General features: G+C 32.6%; 1 protein-coding gene across 4 annotated transcripts in view; it reads left to right on the top strand.

Annotated features, from left to right (window-relative positions):
- The window catches only part of LOC127838648 (neuronal calcium sensor 1-like), a 97724-nt gene extending 85908 nt beyond the window's left edge, over nucleotides 1–11816 (top strand). For all 4 annotated transcript variants that reach the window (XM_052366507.1, XM_052366506.1, XM_052366508.1 and 1 more), the window contains exons 2-8: nucleotides 4222–4246; nucleotides 5675–5723; nucleotides 6046–6135; nucleotides 7628–7706; nucleotides 8092–8180; nucleotides 8589–8666; nucleotides 9442–11816. In XM_052366507.1, the coding sequence (XP_052222467.1) occupies nucleotides 4222–4246; nucleotides 5675–5723; nucleotides 6046–6135; nucleotides 7628–7706; nucleotides 8092–8180; nucleotides 8589–8666; nucleotides 9442–9549 (518 nt within the window). In that variant the 3' untranslated portion in view covers nucleotides 9550–11816. The remainder of the gene's footprint in view (nucleotides 1–4221; nucleotides 4247–5674; nucleotides 5724–6045; nucleotides 6136–7627; nucleotides 7707–8091; nucleotides 8181–8588; nucleotides 8667–9441) is intronic.
- The last annotated feature ends 1557 nt before the right edge of the window (nucleotides 11817–13373 follow it).

Below are 13373 nucleotides of genomic sequence, written 5' to 3'. Positions count from 1 at the left end.
GAAATTGTGCACGCGTTCGGGCATAAACGGCGAAGAATTGAGTGACAGAAACATTGGCGTAGTATGTTTGGTTAAAAAAAGGTACTTTGCCTCTATTTTGAATTCTATTTGCATTTTGCATATAAAGTGTCATTATGTATTTACCAGGAAAGTTTACCTTTTACCGATTATACCTGCCGCAATTATTGGTGTAATTTTATGGTCATTTGCCCCCTCTCCCACCCCGCCCCCGTATACCTGCCGCAATTGTTGGTGTAATTTTATGGTCATTTGCCCCCCTCCCACCCCGCCCCGTATACCTGCCGCAATTGTTGGTGTAATTTTATGGTCATTTGCCCCCCTCCCACCCCGCCCCCGTATACCTTCCGCAGTTGTTGGTGTAATTTTATGGTCATTTGCCCCCCTCCCACCCCGCCCCCGTATACCTGCCGCAATTGTTGATGTAATTTTATGGTCATTTGCCCCCCTCCCACCCCGCCCCTTGCCCCCCTCTCACTCCGCCACCGATTACTCTGGAAAGCTAACAAGTCCATGGGCGACACAAATAATAAGCACCGGTCGGCTAACTGGAAGTAATAACAACGTTCTTAAAGTTTAATAGTTGTCTTATGACAATATTTAGTCCTTATTCATATCGGTAAGGAATGAATAGTGAACGCATTTTTTTCAATCTCGTGAAAGGTCATCTATTATCAGACGAGGTCTCCAAATCTAGTAAATCAGGTTAATGACTAAAACATTCATCACAGTAAAGAAAAATGTGTTTAATGGTTAATGAGCTGTATAACAGCTCTCAATTATCATAAGAACGGGTAGTACTTCTAATTATGAAACGCTAATACGAATATAAACCAGAGAGTCTAAAGGCCCTAGATAACCCACTTGAGACATGATCGAACATATGTGTAAGTGAAGATTTTGTGTAATAATTGTGGTTTTTATCTTGATTTTTTTCACTTTATCAATCCTGGTAGACAACCCGAATATGATGTTCCATCCAGATACCAAAACTTCGGGAATTTTGACCATTCGTACAGCAAGGACATGATTTTAACACAATTTAAAACGGACATTAATTCTATATTGCATGCCATGTAACCAAATATGGCTATAGAGGAAATGTAACACTACATACATATATGAGATTATTATTTTCACCTAAGGGACTTGCTTCGAACAACCTAGATGGAGGACAACCATATGTTACATACATAATAAGTTTTGTTCAATACATATATTAAAATAACAGCATTAGTGGTCGATCTCTAAACGATGTTACGCAACAAATATTTTAAATTTTAAAGATGTTACAGAATATGTTTTGGATTGTTTACTATATATGTGTTTATCGATCATGTGACCACTTTGGTGTGGCTTGGTTTAACCCCAGTGGCATGATTTGAACTTTTGTTTCAAGAATTTGATCTTATATTGCTTACCAAATATCAATCTCCTTTGAATTGTTGTTTTAGATAAATTGTTAGAGTTATTTACTAACCAATACTACATAAATCAGGTTGACCCCTGTGGCGTGATTTAAACTGCTTCGAAGCTGACAAGTACGCAGCAAATTTTTTCCTGATTCTGGCGGTTTCAGTGACGAAGGCATTTAAAGTTATTAACTTTTAAGTCTATATATATGAGGTGCCCTTTTGGGGCATATCCAAGAGCATGCTTTCAATGAAATTTGTCAAGGACCACTATGCTGTCTTACAGACCATATATTTACCACTGATTCTGCTGTTTTCAGATAGTAAGATTTGTAAAGCTATTTACGGTAAATGTTTATATAAATCATGTCCCCGCCGGGCGTGCTAATTTTTTACCCAAGGAAAAAGATTAATCGTATGTTGCATACAAACCACTAAAGCTCTTGGACTTGCTATGTTTAAACAAATAAATTATTAAAACACATTTACTTAATAAATCTACATTATTCAAGTGACCCCTGGGACATGGTCAGTTTTAACCCTAGGGACATGATTTTAGCAAAATTGTTAGAGGACCACTTGAAAATGTTGCACACAAAATATTGTTAAGCTCTGGTTCTCGCGGTTTGAGAGAAGATTTTAAAGTTATTTAATATATATATATATATATATATATATATATATATATATATATATATATATATATATATATATATATATATATATATATATATATATATATAGTTATATATAGTTATATATAGTTATATATAAAGTTTCGTTAAAATCGACCCACCAGTTTAGTAATAGAAGGCGTTATAATTAAAGGTTTACAGTCGTACGCATGCACGCACTGACGAATAATGAACGACAGACATTACTGTATCATAACTGCTGCCCATAAGCACCATGTATATATTCACACTAAAGAATATATAATGAATTGTATCACATCGATGACATGTTCCTTGGATTCAAATGCAAATGTAATTTGTTTTTGAATAAACAGAGACAAATACATGTTACATGGAATGAAACCTAGTACTTATAGCGAACTGTGAATTGAATTCACAACAGAACAGATATAAAGTTAACGAACGTTCATGTTCTATTTGTTGTTTATCTCCACTTTAATAAATTAAGTTTAAACATTGTATACTGTCACGGAAATACATAATTGCTACTAACAAAGCACTCACTAATGTGTGCAAAAAATGTTTTGGACTGGTTTTAGTTGTGATCTGCTCATATGTAAGAAAATTAATTTTAGCATTTAACAACTTATTAACAAGTGGTTTATGATAAGGTTGGGATAAAATCGGAACATGGATGTACAGATACGTAGACTGATTACCAGACCAGTACAACGTTTCAATCTGTTGTGTAGTGTGATTGCGTTCTTTTAAACATATTCAAATCGTTTTCCGTCTTAACTATACACGCACGAACCATACAGACTGATATATGAACCGTTGTTGGAACATACAACAGTGTTTCAATAAAACGGTTTTAGTTAAACTTTCATTCGATAGATGATTACATATACAACAAAATATTAGTTTTTTAGGTTAGTACGCAAGGTCGCTATTAGAATACATATTGTTGACATATTATGCCAAAATGGATATTTGTGGCAAAACAAGGCGTTTGAAGTGCAATATATATAGTAAGTACAAATATATACAAATAATGAAACAAGTAATTGGTTGTACAATGCACAATAAACATTTAATACATGCCAAAAAAGGCTCCCATAAATGAGTAGCTGTAACACCGAAAATTATAACAATGCATATGTGCAATCATTAAAGGTTTTCAAAACGCAATTGATCTGACGGATGGAGATAAATCTGCACCATCAATTTAGATAAGAACAAAAACACGACGTATTATCCCAGTAATTGATTCATTTTTTCGCAATAAAAAGAACACATATTCCAAACAATTTTAGATTAAGGTGAATCGGCGCAAAGAGAGCTTCACTGTAGCGCGTTGACACATATGACATTTTCGGCGTTACAGAATAAACAAAACTTGCATATAATCTCCATTTTTTTGCCTTGCTTTAATTCATTGTAATTCAAATCGACGATAAGATAGAAAGACTGTTGGCGAGATGAAAAGCTAAACATTATATTAACGTACGTTTTAAGACGCAACATGTTCGTGAATCAAGTAAACGGTTTGTTATTTAAAAAATAATGCATTCAAAATATATTATTGTAAAAATAATTTGTAAATCAATAATTGTACAAACTAGTGTTTGGCGTAATTGAGATCAATTAATTTTTTAATGTATGTATATTTATATCATATCACACACGGCATGATAAACAACAATGTCTTAACATTTATGTAATGTAATGCATTATATTTGGAATGTTTGTATTCATTTTATTTAAGATAGTGTGCCTAAGCTTAAACAATACCGAAATTTGCCAGTTTTAATTTTTATCACATTATATTTAATTTTGACAAATTAAGCAGTTTTATTACAAAATTATATGTTGTATAATTTGGAATACAATTAATGAAGACCAATCAAACTGTGGTATATATAATTTTTTTTTTAAATATTTATATGTATTATTTATTGAAATTTTTCGTTCAAAACATCAAATGTCGATGGGTTTGTGATAATGTATATTTATATGCAAAAGAACGTTAACTTGCAGGGACGAAAGGCGATTTTAATAAAAACCTCCGTGTTAATGCTCCTGTTTTTTATGAAACTTCACATACAAATATAATGTATATTTTATGTCATAATAGTATTTTTCTGTCGTTTCAGTTTCTGAAGCTGAAATTCAACAGTGGTAAGTCATGCAATTACTTATTGTATAATTACTGTACAATTATGACTGCAATGTAAAAACACTCCATAGTAGCAAGTTTTCCCTAGAAACGATCTAAAAAAACTAATCATGTACTTTGATATGAAGAAATCCTCAAGCATGGTTTGAAACTTGACAAGAACGAAATGCACTAAATTTATAAAAATACGAGATTGCATTGAATTAATGTTAACATAATATAAAAGCTACGAGTATAACACCTCATATAATTACTTCCCGAAGCGCGTTAACGGTAAAATGCTGCAATTACAAATAAAAGCTTTCTAGGCCTTCACAAATTTTACAGTGTGGCACGTTTTATTCTGTTATGCAACACCGTGCAATTATTACAAAAATAAGTTTATTGCACAGGGTAACGTATAAACTGTAAAATAAAATAAACAATTATAGACTTTAAATTCTATGAAATGCCAACAATATTTGTATTTAACGTCATTACGTGATTGAACGAGCAACGCTCACATCAAGTCCGTTATCTTAGCGGATATTGCTTAAATGAAATGTACGCCGGATATGTTTGCAAAACGATGTTTCCACCCTTCGCCTGTGACATTATCTTTTTAGGTAGAACTGAAAACGTTCTAGATAATTAAAGAACAATGCACTGATTGTAAAATCGATCCCTATTTCCGTCGAATGTACAAGCACGCGACCAAACTGGGTAATACAGATTGAAGACGAATAACCAATATACATTTATCCGATTCTTTACATCTATCAACATATTCTAATCAAACCTCTCAAAAGAGTTGTATTGGTTTGACAAACAACGACACATGGTCACTTAAATATTTTTTTAAGAATTTGCTTCACGTTATACATTTTAGAACATTTCTTATTTTGAACAAATACAACTGGCGTTTACCTTGTAGTTATTGCGACATGTGTATTATTCATTCTGGGCTAGGTGTGATGGTGAGAAATAGTTTTTCCTAGAAGTTTTTTGCAGCTAAATTAAGAATGCTTATGTAATAGCAGACACACATGTACTAAACGAGTAAGGAACTGGCAATAGGAATTTCATTTGATGAAAGGTATTGTATGTGACTTATAATCGAGTATCTGTTTCAAACAAGGGCTAAGAGATATACAAATTGTCCGTTTATCAATTGTTTAACAACGAATTACCTACACAATTGCAACATTAGGTAATACATTGCTTTCTTTTGTGTTAGTTAGAGAAGGTTACGTATAAAGATGATAGATCAAATTGATGACTCACTATATTTTTCACACAAATAAACGCACGTTTTACTTACACATGTTTTCAATACATGATTAATGCAACTAAGACATCACAGATAGTGGAAACAAATACTTTCGTATTTCCGAGCAAGAAAGTGATGAATCATAAGCATCTGCATATGAACGTTGACCATTTAATTGCAGGTACAAGGGTTTTATGAAAGATTGTCCAGATGGAAAACTGACATTGGAGGTAAGTACACGAATTTTGGTTTTGTAAACAAAATATAAAAAAACAAGTACTCCTAGATATCTCATATGCATTTCATGTGCATAGAATGTGTGGGAAACGAAGAACAAAGTTCACTCAATAATGATCCAGATAACCCTTTCAAATGTCTGAAACATGAAAATTATTGTTAAGTGCAGTAGGCTTAATTAGCATTACTCTTCATTAATTTCGGGTATGAATTTAAGCCAAAAATGTTAAAATATATATTATTTCAAAAAGTATCATTTGCTAAAGTTTCTCCTATCTTAAAAGCCGTTCACTTTCATTTATTTGTTGTTTTCAGGGCTTCACGAAAATCTACAAACAGTTCTTTCCATTCGGAGATCCAAGTCGTTTTGCATTGTTCGTTTTCAATGTATTTGACAAAAATAAGGTAACGTTTGTGTTTGTTTCTGTTTCCATGTGTTCTTTATTTTATTATATATAAATAAGTTTTACAGATGAAACGTGTATCTCTTCTCCTGTGTCAAGCGATAGCGGCACATACAAATCAGCACAAAATACTACAAAAGCTCAGTCTCAACGTAGCTGACCAATGTACTTGAAAATAGCCGTGAATATAACTGTCGTCTGCAATCAGCAATTCTTCTCATTTGCAACTATAGTCAAAGTTCCGATAATAACATGCGCCTGAAAAGCAAATGCGAGACCATCCCACTACTCGTAATCGCAGTGCGAGTTTCAATTTTGTTTATAAACAACCTTCACTTTCATAACACAAACACACGCACACACATTTTTGTTGTTGTTTGGTTTTCGTTTTGGGCGAAACCATCCAAAAATTCAACAGCGCAGTGCAAGTGCCAAACCTGTTTATAAACAACATAGACTTTTATAACATAAACGCATTTTTGTGGTTGTTTTGTTTTAGTTCTGCTCCACGATTCAGTGCCTCTCAACGCAGAAGATATAAGATATGCCTTTAGAATATGATAGTGGTTTGGTTGAAGAGTATTACCGGTGTTGAATTTTTTTAGTCACATGGGGCTGTAAGAGAAATAACAAAGTATATTTCAGTGTAGTTTAAATGGAACGGAAAGAGAGTTGAACACACAATGAGTATGTTTAAACAATATGTTTGACTTGTTACTCTCAAAATAACTGACCAAGATGGCATAGTATTCTTGTTATCGAAAGACCGTTGTTTAAACACCTGCCATAAGAAAAACGTTTACAAATACATTGTGTTTTATTTGAATAAGGTTACATCTACATTTACATAGGTTAAAATTGTACATAGAGACCTTTACACAGCTTTTGGCATGTATTTGAGTTTGTTTTTAAATGCTTTATATTGATAAATGTAAACATTGGATCTTAAAAGCGTCAGTAAAAAGTAAGAATAACATTAAAGAAAGAAAAAAAGTAACCCTCTACTGGACTCGAACCACTGACCCCTGGAGTAAAAAGCTAACGATTAGAACACTGGGCAATCCGTGCTAATTCAATCAGTGATGCATTTTATACTTTATATTAGCAATCCTCGTAGTGTCACAAAATATAACGACAATAACAGAACTCTCCAAATTATTCAATGTTTCGCGTTGCAACGCTTTATAATTTTCAGGTTTTTAAATCGTAAAAAGATGCATATAATTGATAGTGCAGAGCGTGGTAAATGTACAATTTTATTGTTTCCTCACACATATCATAACTAACTTATGACAACAAAATATGTTCACAAATTTTATTGTTTTATTAACTGTCTATTATCTAGAATTGCTGATATTGAACATTGTGCTTTGATTTGTTATGATGTAGTAGACATGGGTTGACATGTGTTTCAAGTCAATTTTGATATCGCCCACACGAATTTAATTGATATTAACATGATACAGCGGCGTGTTTGTTTTCTTGTTTTGCAGGATGGTTACATAGAATTCCACGAGTTTCTACAAGCCCTGTCAGTGACGTCAAGAGGAAATGTGGAGGAGAAGTTGCAATGTATGTACAAGCCTATTAATGTCATGGCAAATTGCACCAACACAGCTTGACGATTAAAAAAAAAATATTTGCCAATTCTATAATTGAACATTGCTATAAAAGATCTGGTTTCAGCCAATAATAAAACCTTACAGTTGTGTTTAGTTTTATTTAAAAAGAATAGGTTATGCGTTATAAACCACTTAGCTTAGATTGATTAATCGTCTTTGCGGACAATACCTGTTTGTAAATTATCTTAAGGAATATTACATCGCTCATTTTCTCGGTTATTAAGTGAGTGCAATTATCATACGAACAAAGCAACAACAACACCAACACACAAAAAGAAGCAAAATATTATACTTTCTCGGTCTACTAGTCAATAAATTATTTTTACTCTTACCAGGGGCGTTCCGATTATATGACCTTGACAGCGACGGATATATCACGAGGGAGGAACTTCGAGATATCGTGGATTCCATATACAAAATGGTGGTAAGAATGCAATATTAATTAAAGATGGACGTATTAATAAATGCAGAAATTTACATTGGTTAAACTTGCTATACGTGAAACCGAATCGAAATGTAGATATAAACATCCACGCATCACGTTAATTAAATCATCATGATGATCGTCATTGTGATCATTCATCACCACCATCAACATTCTCATCGTAATAACCATCAGCAGCAAAATCATCATCATATTAAGGCATTCTTAAGTACAATCAAAATAAATGTCTTCCTAGATTTGTACTTACCTTTTAATCACGTTTGCTAGTAAATGACTGTCAATTATTGTTTTTGATGACAATATGCTATGTAATACATTTTTTTATACAAATGCACATTTTGTAAATCATATGGTTTCAATGCAAGTTCAGGAGTATTAATGTTTCAGGGTAACACGTTGAAACTTCCAGAAGAAGAAAACACTCCCGATAAAAGAGTAAAAAAGATATTTGATGTGATGGACAAGGTAGGCTATTGAACTTTTTTATTAAATCCTGATCAAATATGTGTGGTTGATCGGTAAAGAGTCAGTCAGACAATTAGAGCCCCGTTGCTCAGACATTTGGCGATATTTGAGCAACCGGACCATGACTTGCAACCGGACCCTGACTCCTAATTTCTTCGTTTGGAAAATAAAAGCATCTGAGATTCCTAAGCTTAGTTATGTTAACATTCACTTTACGACAACCTTTCAGTCAGCCAATCCGATCGTTTATTGTATGGTTTAAACATTGAAAGATAACTTATTTGGAATCACTAGGTGTGTTATGGAACGTTCATTTTTATTGCCTAAGCATATTTTTAAAGAATGTGAGATATGCGTGCTTTCAGCAAAGACATTGGGTAGAAATATCGCCACGCTATATTTCAATAAATCTTGAAAATGAATGAATGAGTTCACATATTACTCATGTAGTAAAAGAAATCAATTAATCACCATTAAATGTTTTCATTCAGCATTTTATTGGTATTACAATAAACAAAATCTTGAATAATATCCAGTAGCAGTTCGTATGGTTTTTGTAGTGTGTTTTATAATTGATTTGAACAACAAGTATGATACTGCTGATACAAAGCAAGTGTTTCAAATCATTTCTACTTACAACAAAAAACATACCGGGTATTTCATTAACAATGGAACTATTGTGTTATTATTAACATAAAAATAGAGATTACTACATTTTATCTTGCTCACATTTTTGCTTCCTTAGCAAATGAAACATCATGTCTGTCGTTTTTAGAACCACGATGACAAACTTTCATTTGAAGAATTCCTCGAGGGATCAAAGAAGGATCCGACCATAATACAGGCGCTAACAATATACGATGGTTCTCACGCGACGACTTGACATAACCAGTTCCCGTGAATGATGGCCTCATATCTCTTGTTTCCAGAAGACAGAGACCACGGACAAGTTATACACATTTGTTGTGCGAAATATATACGTTAAATGATTTTTGACGATGGACAGTGACTATGGCACACCCAAAAGAGCGAATGCATGTTTTATCGTTTGTATATATCCGCGACATCATCTTATTAAAATTTACGCAATTATTTATTGTGTGTGTTCACTTCCAAACAGTATGTATATAAACCATATCCCGTAAAGAGTCTTACACAGCGAGTACTTTTGAATTTTTGTTTTACATTGGAAGCTTCCATCTCATTCATACTTAACAGGTTCAACAGCTTATTGTAACGTACATGTATATAATCATAACGAAACGGATTTGTGTATGTGGTCTTATTCACAAAATGTTTAAAAATTGCACACCACCTTTATCAAAGCTGCACATACATAATCTTATTGATTTCGTAAGCACTTTTCATATTACCTGTTTAGTAATAGTTTATTATAAGTATCGATTTATTAATTCAGATATTATATTGATTATGAGAGATATAATATGTTAATGATCATTTAACCTTTATGTTTGTAATGTAAAGAAAGACAAATTTAATCTGCGTTTTTATTCCGTGTGAATTAGCCAGTTAACCATGCGATAAGTGACCTTTTTAATCAACAAATCTGTATACCCTTAGAGGACTACTCTGTTCAAGAAATCCTGCGTGACACAGATCATGTAAACAAACGTGTGCATTTAAAAGATTTGAAATAAAAATGTTAGTTGTTTAGTTCACTGTTTTAATTATGAATTGCATAACATGTACACTGTTGTATTTGTCGAATCACTTTTTGCAAGGTATTGTACCAGAACTACTTTTTTAGGAAGTCTAAGTAGTATATGTATTTTAAAATTGATAAATTGATAAATTGACCTTCAATATAGCATACTTATATGTCATTAAACATTCTTTCTTTTGTATATTACAATTGTATATGTTAATGGATGAACTATCTGCAAGTGTTCTTTATAAAAAAAAATGAATGATCGTTTAAAGACATTAAATAACAGCAGGAACATATTAAACAAACATTTTGTAGAACTGACATTTAATGCAAACATTTACTTGGTACTTACTTCATGAATGAATATAATAAATTACGGTTAAGATTAAAGAAGGTGTTTTTCGCACTGCAACCGAATGAAATCGATTTTTCGCGTACCCTTATAAGTGCAAATTAAGAAAAATAATAGGCTATGCGTTTAATTTATTCCAAAAGAGGTCATGAGGAGCAGGTTAATGTTGGCGAGCTTAAGGCTTAAGCTCAAATGTCAAAGTTGGTATATGTTTTACTTTCCTCTTTCATTAACAAACACCGAATTTGATATTCGTTTATAGGATTACACTGTATCAATTGTACCTTAATTTTGATAACCCAATGCAACCAATATACAGAACACATAACTACTTCGAGTAAATATTTGTTTTTGCATACATTGGTTAATATTAAATTTATAGATATCAGTTTTGCTAAGGAACTAACATTATTTTTTTATTTAATTGTAAGTTTCCTTTTGCGTTGAACTGTCTGATATTTATTATTTCCGCTGTTGTTATTTAAATCAGAGAGATGCGAATAGTTAAATACGTTTGATATATAAGCCGCGCTCTGAAAACTGGGCATTATGCTTGTGCTTGAAGTGTCGTCCCAGATTAGCCTGTGCAGTCCGCACAGGCTAATCAGGGACGACACTTTCCGCTTTTGACATTTTTCGTTTAAATGAAATCTCTTCTAAGCAAAAATCCAATATAGGCGGAAAGTGTCGTCACTATTTGGCCTGTGCGGGCTGCACAGGCTAATCTGGGCCGACACTTACCGCACATGCATTATGTCCAGTTTTATCAGAACACGAGTCTTATATATTTCACTCTTTTGTACGATTTATGTGATCGGCTAAACGTACAATATGCGTATTCTGTTGATAAAAAAATTGGTTGTATTAAAATACTTTTCTTATTGAGCATGTTTTTCTATACAATCTTTTTAAATGATCATAACCAGATACATTTTCTTTGGCACGCATTAAACACTATGTTGATGTTATTGATCGCGAAGTGCTTTTATAAGTTGTTTGTATTCTTGTAGATACTCTTTTTTTAAATATACTTCAACATTTTTTGATGATAAAGCATTTCATAATCAGATCTTTTTTTTAGTTTAATGGTATGTGGATATAAGCATGTAAAAACATGTAATTATTTATTGTGCGGAGTGATATTATTGTATTGTATCACAAACATGTTTTTGCAAATTTAAATTTTGTGTAAACATGTGACTTAAACATAATTTTAATTATTATAAATTTAAAATCTTTATTTGATGCTTATTCGTTTTGTTTTTGTTGTTGACCTTGTTATTGTAATGGTAACAATCACTTAAAGGGATAGAATACACGAGTTTATAGATTAAGAAAAGATGGCATTAGATGTTATAGAATTAAGTTATACAGAAAGAAATGATGACGCGGGATAAAAGAGCCAAAATAGCCAGAAAGTGAACTTCATTAATCCTATATATTATTATTATTATTCATTTAATAGAGATACAAAACAACATCTGTGACAATTTAGTTAACCTATTTATGCCTAGCGTCTAGGAAAAAGGCCTTGGCAAATAGCGAAGATCCAGATGAGACGCCGCATGATGCGGCGTCTCATCAGGGTCTGCGCTGTTTGCTTAAAGGATTTCTGTAAACAATATTCTAAATATAGAAATAAATATACCAGACATCCCTAATTTTGGAATAAATTGATCCAATTTAGAGGGATGGGAGAGTCCACTAGGCATAAATGGGTTAACGTTCGACCATCGCTAAGATATTATGACTACATAACATTTTCATGACATTAGGTGGGAATCTGCTGAATTTTCCATTCACCCAATATTATCTACAGACTAGCAATTTAACAAAAGTTTGACGTCATGTTGTCGCACGATAAACCATAGCAAATCAATACATACTGCCATCATCGATAAGCGGTAAAATGAAAATAAAAGGAAGACTAGTTAAGCTTTTAACAGACACTTGAGGAAAAACAAGAGGACCAGGATTAAACTAAAAAGCTCATCTAAATTCAAGATATAAACAATTTTAAAAGATTTCACCAGGCGATTGATGCTTTTAACAACACCCGACACAGTTTAAACATGTCCATAAAGTGTTAATATATACCACTTTTATTTTTAAATTGTTTCGTTAAAATTAATTTACAAGTGTGCCTTTTAGGGCGGTAACACGGTTTTTCTAGGATTTAAACTTATCTTCTAACTGTTCACACTACTTGAACTGAAATAAAATTCTAACAAGTATCATCATTATTTATTGATAAAATTGCGTTTTGAGTAGTAAAACGTTTGCTTATTTTTATTCAGAAATTTTGCCTGGTGACAAAAGTCTTACGACTACTGGATTATCATTGAAATATGGTCAGAGATATATTTAATAAAAACATTAAACGTTATCAATATCGAACCAAAACTGTAACAGGCTGCACTTTTTATCATTCTGAAATCAATCAAAACTAACGCAGTATCATTTCAAATGTGTAGTTCGGCGAGGCGAATTGGATATGGTGTCCGCCTACCAACCGAGAGGTCACTGTTTCGATCCAACTGACGGAGCGGTCTTTCTATCTACCCAAAATACATAGAGTACTGGTTTCCCTGAGAAAACGGAATCGAGGGCGTTTCAATCACAGTTTCAAAATTCGGTAAATTGCCAACATTGAGAAAAATATATCAAATTTACCTTTTTTGGGGGG

This window comes from Dreissena polymorpha, chromosome 7, assembly GCF_020536995.1.
Source record: "Dreissena polymorpha isolate Duluth1 chromosome 7, UMN_Dpol_1.0, whole genome shotgun sequence".
In the NCBI taxonomy this organism is placed as follows: Eukaryota; Metazoa; Mollusca; class Bivalvia; order Myida; family Dreissenidae; genus Dreissena; species Dreissena polymorpha.
The sequence above is the reverse complement of the archived record's forward strand: the minus strand, read 5'-3'. Positions and strand labels throughout refer to the sequence as shown.